The sequence below is a fragment of the Oncorhynchus clarkii genome, chromosome 6 (assembly GCF_045791955.1).
Source record: "Oncorhynchus clarkii lewisi isolate Uvic-CL-2024 chromosome 6, UVic_Ocla_1.0, whole genome shotgun sequence".
NCBI classification, from domain to species: Eukaryota; Metazoa; Chordata; class Actinopteri; order Salmoniformes; family Salmonidae; genus Oncorhynchus; species Oncorhynchus clarkii.
The window spans coordinates 69,052,088-69,073,987 of NC_092152.1; the positions used below are offsets into that span (position 1 = coordinate 69,052,088).

The 21,900-nt window shown below is 41.7% G+C and overlaps 1 protein-coding gene across 1 annotated transcript in view; it reads right to left on the reverse strand.

Moving 5' to 3' along the window:
• Positions 1-1,790: 1,790 nt before the first annotated feature.
• Positions 1,791-21,900, reverse strand: part of LOC139411529 (chromodomain Y-like protein 2) — a 44,112-nt gene continuing 24,002 nt past the window's right edge. The window contains exons 4-7 of the mRNA XM_071157996.1: positions 7,655-7,827; positions 5,686-5,896; positions 5,419-5,562; positions 1,791-5,123 (exon numbers count right to left, since the gene is read on the reverse strand). Coding sequence (XP_071014097.1) covers positions 4,965-5,123; positions 5,419-5,562; positions 5,686-5,896; positions 7,655-7,827 — 687 coding nt within the window. The 3' untranslated portion in view covers positions 1,791-4,964. The remainder of the gene's footprint in view (positions 5,124-5,418; positions 5,563-5,685; positions 5,897-7,654; positions 7,828-21,900) is intronic.

The following is a 21,900-nucleotide window of genomic DNA, read 5'->3' on the forward strand; positions in this document are numbered from 1 at the left end:
CTTAAGTCACTGACGTGATCTTTCTGTCCGGGTTGGCGCCCCCTCGGGTTCGTGCCGTGGTGGAGATTTTCGTGGGCTATACTCGGCCTTGTCTCAGGGTAGTAGGTTGGTGGTTGAAGATATCCCATAGTGGTGTGGGGGCTGTGCTTTGGCAAAGTGGGTGGGGTTATATCCTGCCTGTTTGGCCCTGTCCGGAGGTATCGTCAGACACGGTCACAGTGCCTTCCGACTCCTCCTGTCTCAGCTTCCAGTATTTATGCTGCAATAGTTTGTGTGTCGGGTGGCTAGGGTCAGTCTGTTATATCTGGAGTATTTCTCCTGTCTTATCCAGTGTTCTGTGTGAATTTAAGTATGCTCCCTCTAATACTCTCTCTTCTCTCGGAGGACCTCAGCCCTAGGACCATGCCTCAGAACTACCTGGCCTGATGACTCCTTGCTGTCCCCAGTCCATCAGGTCATGCTGCTGCTCCAGTTTCAACTGTTCTGCTTGCGGCTATGGAACCCTGACCTGTTCACTGGACGTGCTACCTTGTCCCAGACCTTCTGTTTTTTTGGACTCTCTCTACCGCACCTGCTGTCTCTAACTCTGAATGATCGGCTATGAAATCCAACTAACATTTACTCCTGAGGTGCTGACCTGTTGCACCCTCTACAACCACTGATTATTATTATTATTTGACACTGCTGGTCATCTATGAACATTTGAACATCGTGGCCATGTTCTGTTATAATCTCCACCCGGCACAGCCAGAAGAGGACTGGCCACCCCTCAGAGCCTGGTTCCTCTCTAGGATTCTTCCTAGGTTCTGGCCTTTCTAGGGAGTTTTTCCTAGCCACCGTGCTTCTACACCTGCATTGCTTGCTGTTTGGGGTTTTAGGCTGGGTTTTTGTACAGGCACTTTGTGACATCAGCTGATGTAAAAATGGCTTTATAAATACATTTGATCGATTGATTGATTCACTCAAGTCCTCATCGGATGATTGTTCATATCCAGCTTCCATTCATCCTGAACAATCCACTGTATTTGTTATCACAGTAAGTAAATAAGGCCTTTTTCAAAGCAGGCCGTTTTGACTCACCTGAGGCCTATTCTCAGCTGTGGTCGATTGTTATTGGTCTGGCACTTCAGTCAAACAAATAGTCTGGCTCCCACCCAGTGTGTGTGTGTGTGTGTGTGTGTGTGTCAGAACACAGAGGGGAAGCATCTGGACATCCATAAGGTCAGTGGATCTTCCAGAGAAACACAATTCAATGACCATCTATCTATACAGCAGTTAGCACTAGGAATAACATGCACTTTGTAAATGTTAAGTGATCATCATCTTAGTTATGCAGAATGAAACGCTACAGAGACACAGCCATGGTTGGTATTGCCTAAATCCTGAATGCATTCCACTAGGTAATTGTGTGGAACATTGTAATATTTTATTCAGAGCAAACATCCCCCCTCCTTTTCCTGTCTGGATGGCTCACAGCAGTTTAGCATTAGGCCTCCAGTCATTTCTGGAAAGCAGAGTGACGGTGAAAAGAATGCTGAAGAGGGTTATAGTGAGAGTGCCATAGAGGAGCAACCCATTCATGTTTATTTTATGTGGTGTGTTTCAATGGAGAGGAGCCCAAGGACAGATGGATGCTCTTTTAGTTTGTATTTATCTGATCCAAATGATGTGTGCTTTTATCCAAACACGGACATTGATACTATACAAATGCAGCAAACAAAAATAAAGTTTGTAGGAGTGATGACTAAGTAGGAACAAAAGTTTTTAAAACACACAACAAAAACACCATGTTTAAATTAATGTCATAGTTTATTCAAAGCAGCTCGACCCCCAAACTCTCACAACGTATGGATACAGCATCCTACTGACAAAAGATACAACTTCTAAGGCACCCCGAGGTGTGATTTTAGACGAGAGAAAGGAGTAGAAACTTGTAATAGGTTTGTAAATGCTTGGAAGATGCATAGAAACATCATATGGTGATGATAGGAGTTTACAAACTAAACCTAAACACATGGCTTACAGGGCCGGTCATCATTTTCAAGGATAAGTCCTCAACAAATGAATTATAACGGTTTTACTTCAAATGATTAATTCAAACACAATGTTACTCTATTTGGGTCCTGGGAGAGCAGCCTGGTCTCAGACTATACATAACAAAGTAAATGTAAACTGAGATACAAATTTGTATGATATGTTACGTTTGGTATGGTTAGATAAGACAGATGTTTACTTAAGGCAAAAATGAGTTGGTGTGGGGTGGATGGGTTGGTGTATAACATGAACGTCTAGCAACCTAAAGGTTGTGAGTTCAAATCTCATCACGATCAAGTTTAGCATTTTAGCTAATTAGTAACTTTTCCTCTACTTGCTACTTTTTAGCTAGTTTGCAACTACTTGGCATGTTAGCTAACCCTTCCCAAACTTTAATACTAACCCCTAACCTCAGCTAATGTTAGCCAGCTAGCTAATGTTAACCACCTAGCTAGAATTCGGAACATATACGTTTAGCAAATCGTAATATATTGTACATTTTGCAAATTCGTAACATATCATACGAACGGTTGATGGACATCCACAAATGAATACATACCATACAGAAGTAACATAGCATACTAAATGGAGTGTATGGGTTTACGTACATAATAAGACAAAATACTCTTGAGACCAGGTTGGGGAGAGGTACAGGCAAAACTCTAATCTTGAATATATTAAAATACATTTAATCTTACACTATACTTTAGCAATATACTGATCAACACGCAAATAATACATCAATTATGGAAATTCAGGGAAAGTGTTAATCAAATATTATTGGGAATGGTTGATTAGAAATTGATAGAGCTTTGATTTGACAGAGCTGTTAATAGCAATATTACTTTAAATGTTTCAAAGTTTGGCATAAAGTGGTTATCAACAGCCTTTAAAAATAATTATGCTACATGTAACCATGTTTTTGGTGTGTGTTTGTTGTGTCACCACTATCACACAGGGCAGATCTAGGGAAAAAAGCAATTTACTGGGGAATATCTGGAACAGAAGATAAGAGCGAAAGAGATGCCTATGGGGAAAGGGAAACATTATGGCACTGCAGCCCCAAGGGGAACTTGAGCACTAACTTTAAATAAATACAAATAATAATTGTGCAAGATTTCTAACATTGCTTACTATGGCAATACAAAACATACCCTGAAATGTAAAGTATTTTGACAGGCAACACACGTATCTACAATATTGTACATGCATATAGTTACACCATATAACACCTACATGGTGCATATATGTATACAACTGCAAAAACCCACCACTTCCTGAATAATACAAAACAATTTCCACAAAACTACATTTCATTATTGGGTAAACCAAAAATAGATATCCATACATACAATATATGTAGATATACATTTCCCATTTCCTGAAGCCATTATCACATGCAGGTATTATCTGCTTCAGCTGCACTACTACTGCATCTTCACAACACAGACAGCCAACAGACAAAAAGTGCAGCGATTACTTTGGGACAAAACATCTTTCTGTGGTTACAAAAATACACAATGTCTCACTAATAACCGATTGCAAGGTAATATCAAAATAATTATCTGTCCAAATATCATAGCTAAACTCTTCACAATGTAATATACATGCCTATATAATCAACGGGGTATCAAACCCTGGTCGTCTTCACGATTCAAGACTGCAGTAGCCCACTGAGCTAAAGGCCGGGCATTTAGCTCTGGGAGCTAAAATAAGTCTTCAGGTCTCAGGCAAGGTTAGTCAACACAGAAGAGTAGTTAAGCAAACCCCTCCCGCTACACCTTTACACTGTAATACACGTCATATATGTACCTTGATGATAATGATGACGCTGCACTTGTTGCTGCTGATATAATAACGATGACATATGTCTCACCCTCATTCTCTCTTTCCTCCCTTTCCCAGGGAGAGGTCTCCTTTTGATCTATCGACAGTCTCCACATTCTAATGAAAAGATGGAATCAGACAGCTCTGGTTCTCTATGGGAGTGCTGGTCGTGGTCAAAGAGGGCCCTTCTATATATATTCACATTCAATCAGAGGTCAAACACACCCTTACTGACAAACCAAATACATGCAATTGAATAAACACTTCCAAAAGAGCATCGCAAAATGGTCTATATAAATCCAGAAAGAGTACACTGCCCATTCACAGTGACTTCCCACTTATGGGTGTCTATCATTGGGCATGACCTACCTCTAACTCTTCCCCAGTGGCCCTCCTATTACACCACACCTAATTCAATGGACAGGTTTCACTTCAATTATTATTTACTTCTTTGGCCAGGGTTACTGCATTGTAAGGTGAGAAGATATATGTTCCACTCTGACCTCAAGCATAGCTTTGATTTTCACTACACCTCAGAGCCCAGGAGGACACTTCACCTCAAAACAGAAAGACTAAAGCAAGATACAAAAAAAACAAACAGCAGACTAATAGAAAATATATACACATGATATGCTTTTTTTGTATTTAGGATCAAACCTAAATACATTTTCAAATAAATAATTGAACAATGACAGCCATCAGATCAGATGAGCTCTTTTGCCTCCACACACTCCCACAACATTCTGCTGCTGTGTATCCGTTTCCTGAAGAGCCTTGTTCACAGTCACTGGACTCCCAGTAGGCCATTATGAACGCAGAATGAATCCTCTCCAGAAGTTGATGCTTTGCTCATCTTACAGGCAGGGACGTTGAGGGATGACCAAAGTAAAACAAACATTGATGGTGGTGCTCTGCAGGCCCAGATGTTGACGAGAGGAGATAAGGCCTCAGAGACTGGCAAACTACGCTCTGCTGGTTGTTAAAGAAGACTGTTGTTAATTGAAGATCAAAGCCCTATATCTTCAGGGATGTTGCTCAGTAGGTAACTGAAGACCAGATCTCGTGGCCCATAGATAGTTCTGCAGCTGTGTGGAGGTGAGAGGTCAGTTATCATACACCTTGCTCTGCAGGTAGCTGAAGAGCGCCTCCAGTCCCTTGGTGGAGCACCACAGCTGTTTGAGCATTTGACACTCTTTCTCATTCACCTCCTCCAGGACCGACTTCAGAATGCTCCGCACCAGGCATTTAGACTCTTCCAGAACCTTCCACACACAGGGTCAAACAGAGAGTAAGAGGCAGCCTGCTTCATAGATTGAGGCCCTTCATTTTTACACACTTGATCTGGCAGCATTGTACTGTATTAGTTACAGAACCCATGCACAAATATATATATATATTTCCCTTTTCACTTATTTGTGGTTTCTGTTTGTGGTTAGATAATATTATCTAAGAGTTATATTCAATTTATAGACCAATGCTCCTGGCAGGCTCCTAGCTCAAGGCCTGGGATATAGCATTTCAGCTCAACATGACTATCTCTTTGTCAGAAAAGCCTACCATAGCACTGCAGGTGGACATCTCCTTCACGCGCAGCATCACTTCCTGGTTGAACGTGGTTGGCCAGAATACCTGTGACACCAGGCCCCGGCTGCAGGCTTCCTGTGCCGTGAGCTTCCTCCCGCAGAACAGCATCTCATTGGTCTGTCAGGGTGAGAGGCGGGGACAAGGTAATATAGATGTAAAACTTTGAATAATTAGTTGAATCGTGTTTTACTGCAGGGTTTGAAGAAAAATCTGCACAGGAGACCAGGCAACCAGACTCACCAGAGCCACTCCCAGGATCTGGGGGAAGGTATAGGAGGAGCAGCCAGAGGGGGTGAGGCGGAGGGCGGCACAGGGCGTTTGGAACCAGGCCCGTTCGCTGGCCCACACCACGTCACATAGAGGCAGGATAGCGGCCCCCAGGCCCAGGGCAGGCCCGTTGATGGCCACCACGATGGGCTTCTTAAAGTGGATAAATGCCAGCACAAAGTCTCTGGGAGAGGAGACACAAAACAGTGATTATAAACTATACAGTACAATATGACTGTGTCTTTGTGCTTATTCGTGCGTATTCTGCTTTAGGCGAATCAGGGCAAGCAGACTTAGTTTAACCTCTCAAGGGTACATGGGACGCTAACGTCCCACCTGACCAACATCCAGTGAAAGTGCAGGGCGCCAAATTCAAATAACAGAAATTTCATAATTAAAATTCCTCAAACATACATGTGTTATACACCATTTTAAAGATACACTTCTTGTTAATCCCCCCCACAGTGTCCAATTTCAAAAAGGCTTTACGACAAAAGCACACCATGCGATTATGTTAGGTCAGTACCTAGTCACAATAAAACACAGCCATTTTTCCAGCCAAAGAGAGGAGACCCAAATAGCAGAAAGAGATAAAATGTATCACTAAACCTTTGATGATCTTCATCAGATGGCACTCATAGGACATCATGTTACACAATACATGTATGTTTTGTTCGATAAAGTTCATATTTATATCCAAAAATCTCATTTTACATTGGCGCGTTGTTATGTTTTGACTCCAAAACATCCGGTGAAAGTGCAGAGAGCCACGTCAATTTACAGAAATACTCATCATAAATGTTGATGAAAATACAACTTATGCATGGGATTAAATATATACTTCTCCTTAATGAAACTGCTGTGTCAGATTTCAAAAAAGCTTTACGGGAAAAAGCACACCATGGAATAATCTGAGTACAGCGCTCAGAGACCAAAACAAGCAATACAGATACCCGCCATGTTATGGAGTCAACAAAAGTCAGAAATAGCATTATAAATATTCACTTACCTTTGATGATCTTCATCAGAATGCACTCCCAGGAATCCCAGTTCCACAATAAATGTTAGTTTTGTTTGATAAAGTCCATCATTTATGTCCAAATACCTCCTTTTTGTTCGCGCATTTAGTACAGTAATCCAAATGTGCAGGCACTAGGTCCAGACAAAGTCAAAAAGGTTATATTACAGTTCGTAGAAACATGTCAAACGATGTATATAATCAATCTTTAGGATGTTTTTATCATAAATCTTCAATAATGTTTCAACCAGAGAATTCCTTTGTCTTTAGAAATGAAAGGGAATGGAGCTAACTCATGGTACAAACGCCTGACTGAGCCAATGGCCTTCTGGCAGACCCATGACTCAATCAGCTCTCATTCTCTCCCTCTTCACAGTAGAAGCCTGCAACAAGGTTCTAAAGACTGTTGACATCTAGTGGAAGCCTTAGGAAGTGCAATATGACCCCACAGACACTGTATATTGGATAGGCTAAGACTTGAAAACCTACAAACCTCAGATTTCCCACTTCCTGGTTGGATTTTATCTATCCAAATCTACTAATAATATGCATATCCTAGCATCTGGGCCTGAGTAGCAGGCAGTTTACTCTGAGCAAGCTTTTCATCCGGACGTGAAAATACTGCCCCCTTCCCTGAAGAAGTTAAAGTATGAAAAATAATTGGTCTTGGTAAGACATCTCATTAAGATCAAATATCTTTAAATAAGATAATTTATCTTACCCACTTGTATCAAGCCTTTTTTAGGTTAAAAAGATAGACCTTGGTAAGACGTCAAGTAAATGCACTAACGGTAAGAGATGTCTAGGTAAGTGTGCATGTGTGCTGTGTTCTCTGTTCCTGATGTAGCCTTCTTTAGGTGGATAATTGCAATCGTGTGTTACTTCCGCGCGTGTGTGTGGCTATAGCTTATGTTCCTCTCTTACCGTACAGCGTCAGCAATGCGGCTGCTCTCTTTCCTGCGGTCTGTGGAGAGGCGTCCTATCAGGTAGGACGGGTCCAGGCCACTGCAGAAGATACTCCCCACAGCACTGAGCAGCAACAGCTTACTGTCATCAGCTGCTGCGTTTCCCAGAGCCCGACACACCTCCTTCATTATCTACAGACACACAGAGAGACAGAGACAGTTCAATCTTCTCTATCAGATCAGAGCCCTGCTGTGCATTACCCCCATGATCTACAGACAAGATAAGAGTGTACACACTACAGGCAATGCAAGCGTAGCTGTGGGATACCTTTATCAAAAGCTAGAGACAGGTAAAACAGGTTATACAGTTGATGTTGGACGTTTACATACTTTGAGCCATTAAAACTTGTTTTTCAACCACTCTCATCAACAAACTACAGTTTTGGCAAGTTGGTTAGGACATCTACTTTGTGCATGACACAAGTCATTTTTCCAACAATTGTTTACAGACGGATTATTTCACTGAATCACAATTCCAGTGGGCCAGAAATCTGCATACAGCTTGGAAAATTCCAGAAAATGTCATGGCTTTAGAAGCTTCTGATAGGCTAATTGACATAATTTGAGTCAATTGGAGGTGTACCTGAGGATGTATTTCAAGGCCTACCTTCAAACTCAGTGCCTCTTTGCTTGACATCATGGGCAAATCAAAAGAAGTCAGCAAAGACCTCAGAATTTTTTTTTGTAGACATCCACAAGTCTGGTTCATTCTTGGGAGCAATTTACAAATGCCTGAAGGTACCACGTTCATCTGTACAAACAATAGTACGCAAGTATAAACACCATGGGACCACGCAGCCGTCATACCGTTCAGGAAGGAGACGCGTTCTGGCTCCTAGAGATGAACGTACTTTGGTGCAAAAAGTGCAAATCAATCCCAGAACAACAGCAAAGGACCTTGTGAAGATGCTGGAGGAAACCGGTACAAAAGTATCTATACCCACAGTAAAACGAGTCCTATATCAACATAACCTGAAAGGCCGCTCAGCAAGGAAGAAGCCACTGCTCCAAAACTGCCATAAAAAAAGCCAGACCACGGTTTCCAACTGCACATGGGGACAAAGATCATACTTTTTGGAGAAATGTCCTCTGGACTGATGAAACAAAAATAGAATTGTTGGGCCATAATGACCATCGTTATGTTTGGAGTGAAAAGGGGGAGGTTTGCAAGTCGAAGAACAACATCCCAACCGTGAGGCACAGGGGAGGCAGCATCGTGTTGTGGGGGTGCTTTGCAGCAAGTGGGACTGGTGCACTTCACAAAATAGATTGAAATGAGGTAGAACATTTTTGTGGATATATTGAAGCAACATCTCAAGACGTCAATCAGGAAGTTAAAGCTTGGTTGCAAATGGGTCTTCCAAATGGACAATGACCCCAAGCATACTTCCAAAGTTGTGGCAAAATGGCTTTAAGGACAACAAAGTCAAGGTATCACAAAGCCCTGACCTCAATCCTATAGAATATTTTTGGGCAAAACTGAAAAAGCGTGTACGAGCAAGGAGGCCGACAAACCTAATTCAGCTACACTAGCTCTGTCAGGAGGAATGGGGCAAAATTCACCCAACTTATTGTGGGAAGCTTGTGGAAAGCTACCCGAAACATTTGACCCAAGTTAAACAATTTAAAAGGCAATGCTACCAAAGACTATTTGTGTATGTAAACTTCTGACCCACTGGGAATTTGATGAAAGAAATAAAAGCTGAAATAAATAAATAATTATCTTATTATTCTGACATTTCACATTCTTAAAATAAAGTGGTGATCCTAACTGACCTAAGACCTAATGTTTACTAGGATTAAATGTCAGGAATTGTGAAAAACTGAGCTGAAATGTATTTGGCTAAGGTGTATGTAAACTTCCAACTTAACTGTATCTAACTGAGCAACCAGATCAATATGTGATGAACAAAAATAAAAACGCAACATGCAACAATTTCAAAGATTTTACTGAGTATATATGGAAAATCAGTCAATTGAAATAAATTAATTAGGCCCTAATCTATGGATTTCACACGACGTGGAATACAGATATGCATCGGTTGGTCACAGACACTTTAAAACCTCTCTAGGGTATGTGGGACACTCCCACCTGGCCAACATCCGGTAAAATTGCAGAGCGTCAAATTCAGAATACAGGAATACACATAATAAGCATTCATAAAATATACAAAGTGTTATACATCGGCTTAACCTCTCTGGGATATGTGGGACGGTAAAAAGTGCAGCCGGTGAAAGTGCAGGGCGCCAAAACGAAACAAAAATCTCATATTCCTCAAGCATACAAGTATTTTACACCATTTTAAAGATAAAATTCTCATAATCCCGCCACAGTGTCTGATTTAAAAAATGCTTTAGCGCGAAAGCACCACTAATGATTATGTTAGGTCACCACCAACTCACAGAAAAACTCAGCCATTTTTCCAGCCAAAGAGAGGAGTCACAAAAAGCAAAGAGATACAATTAAATCACTAACCTTTGATGATCTTCATCAGATGACACTCATAGGACTTCATGTTACACAATTCATGCATGTTTTGTTCGATAAAGTGCATATTTATATCAAAAGATCTCATTTTACATTGGCGCGTTACTTTAAGTAGTTCTAAAACATGTGGTGATTGTGCAGAGCCACATCAATTCACAGAAATACTCATCATAAATTTTGATGAAAATACAAGTGTTATCCATGGAACTAGAGATATCCTTCTCCTTAATGCAACCGCTGTGTCAGATTTCAAAAAAAACTTTACGGAAAAAGCAAACCATGCAATACTCTGAGTACAGCGTTCAGACAACAAAGCAGCCAAAAATATATCTGCCATATTGTGTAGTCAACATTAGTCAGAAATAGCATTATCAATATTCACTTACCTTTGATGATCTTCATCAGAATGCACTCCCAGGAATCCCAGTTCCACTATAAAATGTTGATTTCTTCGATAAAGTTAATCATTTATGTCCAAATAGGTTATTTTGTTAGCGCGTTTGTTTACCAAACGTTGGACGAAAAGTTCAATAAGTTATATTACAGCCCGTAGAAACTTGTCAAACTAAGTATAGTATCAATCTTTAGGATGTTTTTATCATAAATCTTAAATAACGTTCCAACCGGAGAATTCCTATGTCTGTAGAAAAGCAATGGAACGAGAGCTAACTCTCTCGTGACTGCGCCTCAGAGCCTGTGGCACTCTGCCAGACACCAGCTCTCATTCGCCCCCACTTCACAGTAGAAGCCTGAAACAACGGTCTAAAGACTGTTGACATCTAGTGGAAGCCTTAGGAAGTGCAATATGACACCATTTACACCGTATTTTGGAATGTCAAAGAGATTAACTACAAACCTGGACAAACCTGGATTTTCCCCTGGTTTTCGCCTGCCATATGAGTTCTGTTATACTCACAGACATCATTCAAACAGTTTTAGAAACTTCAGAGTGTTTTCTATCAAATACTACTAATAATATGCATATATTAGCATCTGGGACAGAGTAGCAGGCAGCTTACTCTGGGCACCTTATTCATCCAAGCTACTCAATACTGCACCCCTGTCACCAATCCAGCCGCTGTATCAGATTTCAAAAAGGCTTTACGGTGAAAACATACCATGCGATTATCTGAGGATAGCGCCCCTTGTAAAAAAGCAAACAAACATTTACCAGCCAATTAGAGGAGTCACTAAAGTCAGAAATAGCGATAACATGAATCACTTACCTTGGATGATCTTCATATGGTTGCACTCACAAGACTCCCATTTACACAGCAAATGTTTGTTTTGTTTGATAAAGTCCCTCTATGTCCCAAAAACGCATTTTGTTCAGTAATCCAATGGCTCCAAGGCGGTCACAACAGGCAGACGAATACATACTAAAAGTACCTGTAAAGTTCGTCGAAACATGTCAAACAATGTTTATAATTAATCCTCAGGTTGTTTATGGTCTATATAATCAATACTATTTCAACCGAACAATAACATTTTCAATAGAAAGGAAAAAGAAACAAACGGCACGCTCACGGGAGTGCGCTGAATCAGGTCTGCAAAGTTATTCTGTCCTCTGACCAAAATGGCTGTTTACTCGTTTTTCAAAATAAAAGCCTGAAACCATGTCTAAAGACTTGACATCTAGTGGAAGCCATAGGAACTGCAATCTGATTCCTAACCCATTGGATTCTCTATAGGCATTGAGTTGAAAAACAGCCAGATGAAAATAATTCCACTTCCTGGATGGATTTTTCGCAGGTTTTCGCCTGCCATATCAGTTATGTTATGCTCACAGACATTTTTTAACAGTTTTGGAAACTTTAGAGTGTTTTCTATCCAAATTTACCAATTATATGCATATCCTAGCTTCTGGGCCTGAGTAACAGGCAGTTTACTTTGGGCACGCTTTTCATCCAGGGGTAAAAATTATCATGCTGAAACATGAGGTGATGGTGGCGGATGACTGGCACGACAAATGGGCCTCAGGTTCTTGTCACGCTAACTCAGTGCATTCAAATTGCCATCGATAAAATGCAATGGTGTTTGTTTGGGGTTATGGTATAAGCAGGCATAAGCTACGGCCACCGTCACAATGAAACACTCTGTTCACAATATCACATCAGCAACCCACTCGCCCACAAGTCGCTGTGGCCTGCAGTTGTGAGGCCGGTTTATCTAAAATTATGTTGGAGGTGGCTTATGGTACATAATTGAACATTACATTCTCTAGCAACAGCTTTGGTGGACATTCCTGCAGTCAGCATGCCAATTGCACGCTCCCTCAAAACTTGACGTCTGTGGCATGTGTGACAAAACTGCACATTTTAGAGTGGCCTTTTATTGTCCCCTGCACAAGCCGCACCTGTGTAATAATTATTCCATTTAACCAGATTCTTGATATGCAACACCTATCAAGTGGATTGATTATCTTGGCAAAGGAGAAATACTCACTAACAGGAATGTAAACAAATGTGTGCACAACATTTGAGAGAAATAAGCATTTTGTGCGTATGGAACATTTCAGGGATCATTTAATCAGATCATGAAACATGGCACCAACACTTTACACCTTGAGTTATATTTTTGTTCAGTGTAATTCTTCACACCTGCCCAATGAAACTGAGGCTACAGACAGAGCCATCAGTGCACATGGCTCTAGATCCCAGCATAAATATTCCCCTTAATGACAGAGAAGGCAGAATCCTAATTTGACATAGCAGCAGCAGCAATCAAACCTCCTCTATACAGTGCCTTCGGAAAGTATTCAGACCCCTTCACTATTTCCACATTTTGTTAAGTTACAGCCTTATTCTAAAATGGATAAAATATTTGTTTCCCTTTAATCTACACACAATACCCCATAATGACAAAATAAAAAAAATACCTTATTTACATAAGTATTCAGAAACTTTGCTATGAGACTCGAAATTTAGCTCAGATGCATCCTGTTTCCATTCATCAACATTGAGATGTTTCTACAACTTGATTGGAGTCCACCTGGGGTAAATTCAATTGATTGGACATGATTTGGAAAGGCACACACCTGTCTATATAAGGTCCCACAGTTGACAGTGCATGCCAGAGCAAAAACCAAGCCATGAGGTCGAAGGAACTGTCCGTAGAGCTCTGAGACAGGATTGTGTCGAAGCACAGGTCTGGGAAAGGGCACCGAAAATGTCTGGGGTTAGGGCCAGGGTTAGTGACTTACATCATTCTTAAATGGAAGAAGATTGGAACGACCAAGACTCTTCCAAGAGCTGGCTGCCTGGCCCAACTGAGCAATCGAGAGAGAAGGGCCTTGGTCAGGGAGGTGACCAAGAACCTGATGGTCACTCTGACAGAGCTCCAGAGTTCCTCTGTGGAGACTGGAGAACCTTCCAGAAAGACAACCATCTCTGCAGCACTCCACCAATCATGCCTTTATGGAGAGTGGCCAGACGAAAGCCACACCTCAGTAAAAGGCACATGACAGTTCGCTTGGAGTTTGCTAAAAAGGCACTTAAAGGATTCTCAGACCATGAGAAACAAGATTCTCTGCTCTGATGAAACCCAAGATTGAACTCTTTGGCCTGAATGCCAAGGGTCATTTCTGGAGAAAACCTGGCACCAGCTTTAAGGTGAAGTGTGGTGGCAGCATCATGCTGTGGGGATGTTTTTCAGCGGCATGGACTGGGAGACCAGTCAGGATCGAGGGAAAGCTGAACGGAGAGATCCTTGATGAAAACCTGCTCCAGTGCGCTCAGGACCTCAGACTGGGGCGAAGGTTCACCTTCCAACAGGACAACGACCATGCATGAGTGGCTTCTGGACAAGTCTCCGAATGTCCGTGAGTGGCCCAGCCAGAGCCCGGACTTGAACCCGATCGAACATCTCTGGAGAGACCGGAAAATAGCTGTGCAGCAAGGCATTTAACCTGCCAGAGCTAGAGAGGATCTGCAGAGAACAATGTGAGAAACTCCCCAAATACAGGTGTGCCAATCTTGTAGCGTCATACCCAAAAAGACTCTAGGCTGTAATCGCTGCCAAAGGTGCTTCAACAAAGTACTGAGTAAAGGGTCTGAATACTTTGGTAAATGTCATATTTCAATTTATTTATACATTTTGCAGAAATGTCTAAAAACCTGTTTTTGCTTTGTCATTATGGGTTATTGTGTGTAGATTGACGGGGGGAAAAAAACTATTTAATCCATTTTCAAATAAGGCTGTAAAGTAACAAAATATGGAATAAGTCAAGCGGTCTGAATATTTGTGAATGCACTGTATGTATCCTGATGATTCAACCCTCTACGCAAATCACTGCACAACCCTAAATAAAGAGTTGCAGTCAGCTTTAGAATGGGTGGCCAGTAATAAACTATTCCTGAACATCTCTAAAACTAAGAGCATTTTATGTGGTACAAATCATTCCCTAAGTTCTAGACCTCAGCTGAATCTGATAAAGAATAATGGGGCTGTTGAGCAAGACTAAATTACTTGGTTTTTACCTTGGATTGTACACTGTCATGGTCAAAACATTTTGGTTCAATGGTTGTAAAGATGGGGAGAGGTCTGTCAGTGATAATGCAATGCTCTGCTTTTTTTTGACACCCCACTCCACAAAGCTCGCCTTGCCGGCTCTAGTTTTATCTTATCTTCATTATTGCTCAGCCATATGGTCAGGTGCTGCAAAGAATGACCTAGAAAAACTGCAGCTGCCAGAACAGAGTGGCACATCTTGTTATTGACTGTAATCAGAGGGCTAATTTCAATACTATGCATGCCAGTCTCTCTTGGCTAAAAGTAGAGGAGAGACTGACTGCAACACTTCTTTTTATAAGAAACACAATTGAAATATTCCTAATTGTTTGCATAGTCAACCTACACACTGCTCTGACACACACTTACTCCACCAGACATGCCACTCGGGGTCTTTTCACAGTCCCCAAATCCAGAACAAATGCAAGAAAACACACAGTATTATATAGAATCATGATTGCATGGAACTCCCTTCCATCTCAGGTTGCTCAAGTGAACAGCAAACCTGGTTTAAAAAAACAGATAAAGCAACATTTCACGACACAGCGCCTCTCCCCTATTTGACCTAGATATGGTGTGTGTATGTACTGATATGTAGGCTGTGTGTGATGTTTTAAATGTATGTAGTTCTGTCCTTGAGCTGTTCTGTCTATTAATGTCTTTATTATGGCACATTTTGTTTGACCCCTGCTGCTTTCGCAACAGCTAATGGGGATCCTAATAAAATACCAATTCAAATACCAAAGAAGTGGTTAGCTTGTATGAAGACTTGAGGAAGGGCTGAAAGGGAGTTGTCACAAACAGAAATCATGAAAAACACTGCTTCATTAGATGTCAAAGGGGTTTCCTTTGTAGCATCTATAGTGAGTTCCCATTTCCAGTATTATTTATTTCATAACTCCTATATCCCTCTGAGGGAGTTAAGTTGTACTAGCAGGAGGGTTACCTGCCTTTAGCGTGCTAACGCCGTGTCCCCTGGTGGATAGCTCTCTGTGGAGGGGTGCTTAGCCCTCTGACCTCAATCCACACAGACGCTGCATGGAGGGGAAAGAAGCCAAGTCTAGGGCAGCACGCACACACACACACACACACAGAGTGCAAAAAGACAAGCCCAGTGCGAACACACATGCACACCCACATACAGTGCCTTGCGAAAGTATTCGGCCCCCTTGAACTTTGCGACCTTTTGCCACATTTCAGGCTTCAAACATAAAGATATAAAACTGTATTTTCTTGTGAAGAATCAACAACAAGTGGGACACAATCATGAAGTGGAACGACATTTATTGGATATTTCAAACTTTTTTAACAAATCAAAAACTGAAAAATTGTGCGTGCAAAATTATTCAGCCCCCTTAAGTTAATACTTTGTAGCGCCACCTTTTGCTGCGATTACAGCTGTAAGTCGCTTGGGGTATGTCTCTATCAGATTTGCACATCGAGAGACTGACATTTTTTCCCATTCCTCCTTGCAAAACAGCTCGAGCTCAGTGAGGTTGGATGGAGAGCATTTGTGAACAGCAGTTTTCAGTTCTTTCCACAGATTCTCGATTGGATTCAGGTCTGGACTTTGACTTGGCCATTCTAACACCTGGATATGTTTATTTTTGAACCATTCCATTGTAGATTTTGCTTTATGTTTTGGATCATTGTCTTGTTGGAAGACAAATCTCCGTCCCAGTCTCAGGTCTTTTGCAGACTCCATCAGGTTCTCTTCCAGAATGGTCCTGTATTTGGCTCCATCCATCTTCCCATCAATTTTAACCATCTTCCCTGTCCCTGCTGAATAAAAGCAGGCCCAAACCATGATGCTGCCACCACCATGTTTGATAGTGGGGATGGTGTGTTCAGTGTGATGAGCTGTGTTGCTTTTACGCCAAACATAACGTTTTGCATTGTTGCCAAAAGGTTAAATTTTGGTTTCATCTGACCAGAGCACCTTCTTCCACATGTTTGGTGTGTCTCCCAGGTGGCTTGTGGCAAACTTTAAACGACACTTTTTATGGATATCTTTAAGAACTGGCTCTCTTCTTGCCACTCTTCCATAAAGGCCAGATTTGTGCAATATACGACTGATTGTTGTCCTATGGACAGAGTCTCCCACCTCAGCTGTAGATCTCTGCAGTTCATCCAGAGTGATCCTGGGCCTCTTGGCTGCATCTCTGATTAGTCTTCTCCTTGTATGAGCTGAAAGTTTAGAGGGACGGCCAGGTCTTGGTAGATTTGCAGTGGTCTGATACTCCTTCCATTTCAATATTATCGCTTGCACAGTGCTCCTTGGGATGTTTAAAGCTTGGGAAATCTTTTTGTATCCAAATCCGGCTTTAAACTTATTCACAACAGTATCTCGGACCTGCCTGGTGTGTTCCTTGTTCTTCATGATGCTCTCTGCGCTTTTAACGGACCTCTGAGACTATCACAGTGCAGGTGCATTTATACGGAGACTTGATTACACACAGGTGGATTGTATTTATCATCATTAGTCATTTAGGTCAACATTGGATCATTCAGAGATCCTCACTGAACTTCTGGAGAGAGTTTGCTGCACTGAAAGTAAAGGGGCTGAATAATTTTGCACGCCCAATTTTTCAGTTTTTGATTTGTTTAAAAAGTTTGAAATATCTAATAAATGTCGTTCCACTTCATGATTGTGTCCCACTTGTTGTTGATTCTTCACAAAAAAATACAGTTTTATATATTTATGTTTGAAGCCTGAAATGTGGCAAAAGGTCGCAAAGTTCAAGGGGGCCGAATACTTTCGCAAGGCACTGTACATGCACAACCACACGCAAAGGGCGCACAAGCACACGCTGACAAATTAACACACACGTATTGCATACACATGCATTTTGCTTTTACAATATATATATATATATATATTACACTATTCATTCTACATCACACACACAGCTTTTGGCTGTCTGTCCCTGATGTGGTGTAGTTTTCCTTCTCAGGGAGCTGACATGTAACATGGTTCTAGTCCAATTTGTTGTGGATGCCCCCTGCTGCTTCCTGGAAATGGCTTCCAGGCAGGGCCTGTGTACAGGGCTGTCCTCTGAATGACACTGTTTGGCTGAAGTGTCTTCACCACTGCTACAGACAGCCCACCATGCCAGCCCCACCCCCTTCCAGTTGTGTCAGTATCACTCTCCTACCCTGTCTGTCTGTCCCCAGGTTTAATTGAGCCGGATAAATTAATCTGACATTGACACAAACACATGAGCAGGCATGCACACACAAACACACACACCACATCCGGCTGAAGTTCAGGAGGGATTATGCAGTGTGTAGGAGATGTTGAATTGAGTTGACTGGGAGACTAGGGAGACTATTTGGGTCAGGGGGTAATCAGTAGGATGGGACTATATCAGTATCGCAATACTTGTTAGTGTCGTGGCAAGGAAACAAAACACAAAGGGGACTTAACTTCTTTAGAAAAACAGCCCTAATATTGGAAACAAACATTATTGTGTTGTCATCCAGAGCCACATGTATTTATTTTCCACACTATTTAACATACAGCAGGTTTTTAAAAAGGACCCGAGACTTGCTTTGTGCTTTAATTTTTGCCATGGGAAAAATATTGATACCCCGGTATTGTCCCTGCCCTAGTAATCAGATTACATGGGTTAAGGTCAGTGAGTGGGGTGATGGCAGGGTTATGGAGGCTCCAGATGACCTCAGGGTTCATGGAATAATGGTCTCCCCCAGTGGTGGTTCCACATAAATACTGCATAGATGGAGACTAAAATAAAGGCAATACAGATATTTTATTTTTTTAACCTTTATTTAACTAGGGAAGTCAGTTAAGAACCAATTCTTATTTTCAATGACGGCCTAGGAACAGTGAACTGCCTGTTCAGGGGCAGAACGACATATTTTAACCTCGTCAGCTTGGGGGATTTGAACTTGCAACCTTTCGATTACTAGTCCAACGCTCTAACCACTAGGCTACCCTGCCGCCCCAAATGACTGATTGACAGCTGCTCTATGACATCAATACATGCAGAACCCTCGTCTTTACACAGTTTGTTACGTTACAGCCTTATTCTAAAATTGACAAAAAACACAATACCCCATAATGATTTTTTTAAAAAGAAGGTTTTTAGACATTTTTTACAAATTAATTACAAATAAACTGAAATATCAAATTTACATAAATATTCAGACCCTTTACTCAGAACATTGTTGAAGCTCCTTTGGCAATGTTTACAGCCTTGAGTCTTCTTTGGTATGACACTACAACCTTGGCATCCCTACACTACTGTTTCAAAATGTGGGGTCACTTAGAAATGTCCTTGTTTTTTAAAGAAAATCACATTTTTTGACCATTTAAATAACATCAAATTGATAAGAAATACACTGCAGACATTGTTAATGTTGTAAATTACTATTGTAGCTGGAAACGGCAGATTTTTGATGTAATATATACATAGGCCCATTATCAGCAACCATCACTCCTGTGTTCCAGTGGCATGTTGTGTTAGCTAACCCAAGTTTATAATTTTAAAAGGCTAATTGATCATTAGAAAACATTTTTGCAATTATGTTAGCACAGCTGAAAACTGTTGTCCTCATTTTAAAGAAGCAATAAAATTGGCCTTCTTTAGACTAGTTGAGTATCTGGCGCATCAACATTTGTGGGTTTGATTACAGGCTCAAAATGTCTAGAAACAAATAACATTCTTCTGAAACTCATCAGTCTATTCTTGTTCTAAGAAATGAAGGCTATTCCATGTGAGAAATTGCCAACAAACTGAAGATCTTGTATAACGCTGTGTACTACTCCCTTCACAGAACAGCACAAACTCATTCTAATCAGAATAGAAGGAGGAGTGAGAGGCCTGGTGCACAACTGAGCAAGAGGGCATCTAAGCTAGATGCCCTCAATCTCACAAATTATCATGGAACCTACCAGGTACAACCCTAAATCCGTAAGCACAGGCACCCTCATAGATGTCATCCTGACCAACATGCCCTTTAAACACACCTCTGCTGTCTTCAACCAGGATCTCAGCGATCACTGCCTCATTGTCTGCGTCCGTAATGGGTCAAATGACCACCCCTCATCACTGTCAAACTCTCCCTAAATCACTTCAGCAAGCAGGCCTTTCTAATCGACCTGGCCCGGTTATCCTGGAAGGACATTGACCTCATCCCGTCAGTAGAGGATGCCTGTTTATTCTTTAAAAGTGCTTTCCTCACATCTTAAATAAGCATGCCCCATTCAAAAATGTAGAACTAAGAACAGATATAGCCCTTGGTTCAATTCAGACTTGACTGCCCTTGACCAGCACAAAAACATCCTGTGGAGTACTGCATTAGCATCGAATAGCCCCCACGATATGCAACTTCTCAGGGAAGTTAGGAACCAAGTCAGTTAGGAAAGTAAAGGCTAGCTTTTTCAAACAGAAATTTGCATTCTGTTGCACAAACTCCAAAACGTTTCGGAACACTGTAAAGTCCATGGAGAATAAGAGCACCTCCTCCCAGCTGCCCACTGCACCGAGGCTAGGAAATACTGTCACCACCGATAAATCTACGATGATAGAGAATGTCAATAGGCATTTTTCTATGGCTGGCCATGCTTTCCACCTGGCTACCCCTACCCCGGCAAACAGCTCTGCATCCCCCACAGCAACTTGCCCAAGCCCCCCCGCTTCTCCTTCACCCAAATCCAGATAGATGATATTCTGAAAGAGCTGCAAAATCTGGACCCCTACAAATCAGCTGGGCTAGACAATCTGGACCCTCTCTTTCTAAAAGTATCCGCCGCAACTGTTGCAACCCTTATTACTGGCCTGCTCAACCTCTCTTTCGTATCGTCCAAGATCCCTAAAGATTGGAAAGCTGCCGTGGTCATCCTCCTCTTCAAAAGGAGGAGACACTCTAGACCCAAACTCTTACAGACCTATATCCATCCTGCCCTGCCTTTCTAAAGTCTTCAAAAGCCAAGTTAACAAACAGATAACTGATCATTTCGAATCCCACCGTACCTTCTCTGCTATGCAATCTGGTTTCCGAGCTGGTCATGGGTGCACCTCAGCCACGCTCAAGATCCTAAACGATATCATAACCACCATCAATAAGAGACAGTACTGTGCAGCCGTCGTCATCGACCTGGCCAAGGCTTTCAACTCTGTCAATCACTGCATTCTTATCGGCAGACTCAACAGCCTTGGTTTCTCAAATAATTGTCTCGCCTGGTTCACCAACTACTTCTCAGATAGAGTTCAGTGTGTCAAATCGGAAGGCCCGTTGTTCAGACCTCTGGCAGTCTCTTTTCTCTGTATACATCAATGATATCGCTCTTGCTGCTGGCGATTCTCTGATCCACCTCTACGCAGACGACACCATTCTGTATACTTCTGGCCCTTCTTTGGACACTGTGTTAACAAACCTCCAGACGAGTTTCAATGCCATGCAACACTCCTTCCGTGGCCTCCAACTACTCTTAAATGCAAGTAAAAATAAATGCATGCTCTTCAACCGATTTCTGCCCGCACCCGCCCGCCCAGCATCACTACTCTGGTCGGTTCTGACTTAGAATATGTGGACAACTACAAATATCTAGGTGTCTCCTTCCAGACTCACATTAAGCATCTTCAATCCAAAATTCAATCCAAAATTAAATTGAGAATCGGCTTCCTATTTCGCAACAAAGCCTCCTTCACTTATGCTGCTAAACATAGCCTCGTAAAACTGATAATTGCTGATAATGGGCTTCTGTACACCTATGTAGATATTCCATAAAATAAATACAAATCTGCCGTTTCCAGCTACAATAATCATTTACAACCTTAACAACATCTACACTGTATTTCTGATCAATTTAATGTTATTTCAATGGAAAAAAAAAAATGTGCTACTCTTTAAAAAATAAGGACATTTCTAAGTGACCCCAAACTTTTGAATGGTAGTGTATATTTGGGGAGTTTCTCTCATTCTAGTATGCAGCTCCTTTAAAGCTCTGTCAGGTAGGATGCGTAGCATCGCTGCACAGCTATTTTCAGATCTCTCCAGAGATGTTCGATCGGGTTCAAGCCTGGGCTTTGGCTGGGCCACTCAAGGACATTCAGAGACTTGCCCCAAAGCAACTCCTATGTTGTCTTGGCTGTGTTCTCAGGATCGTTGTCCTGTTGGAAGGTGAACCTTTGCCCGAGTCGGAGGTCCTAAGTGCTCTGGAGCAGGTTTCCATCAAGGATCTC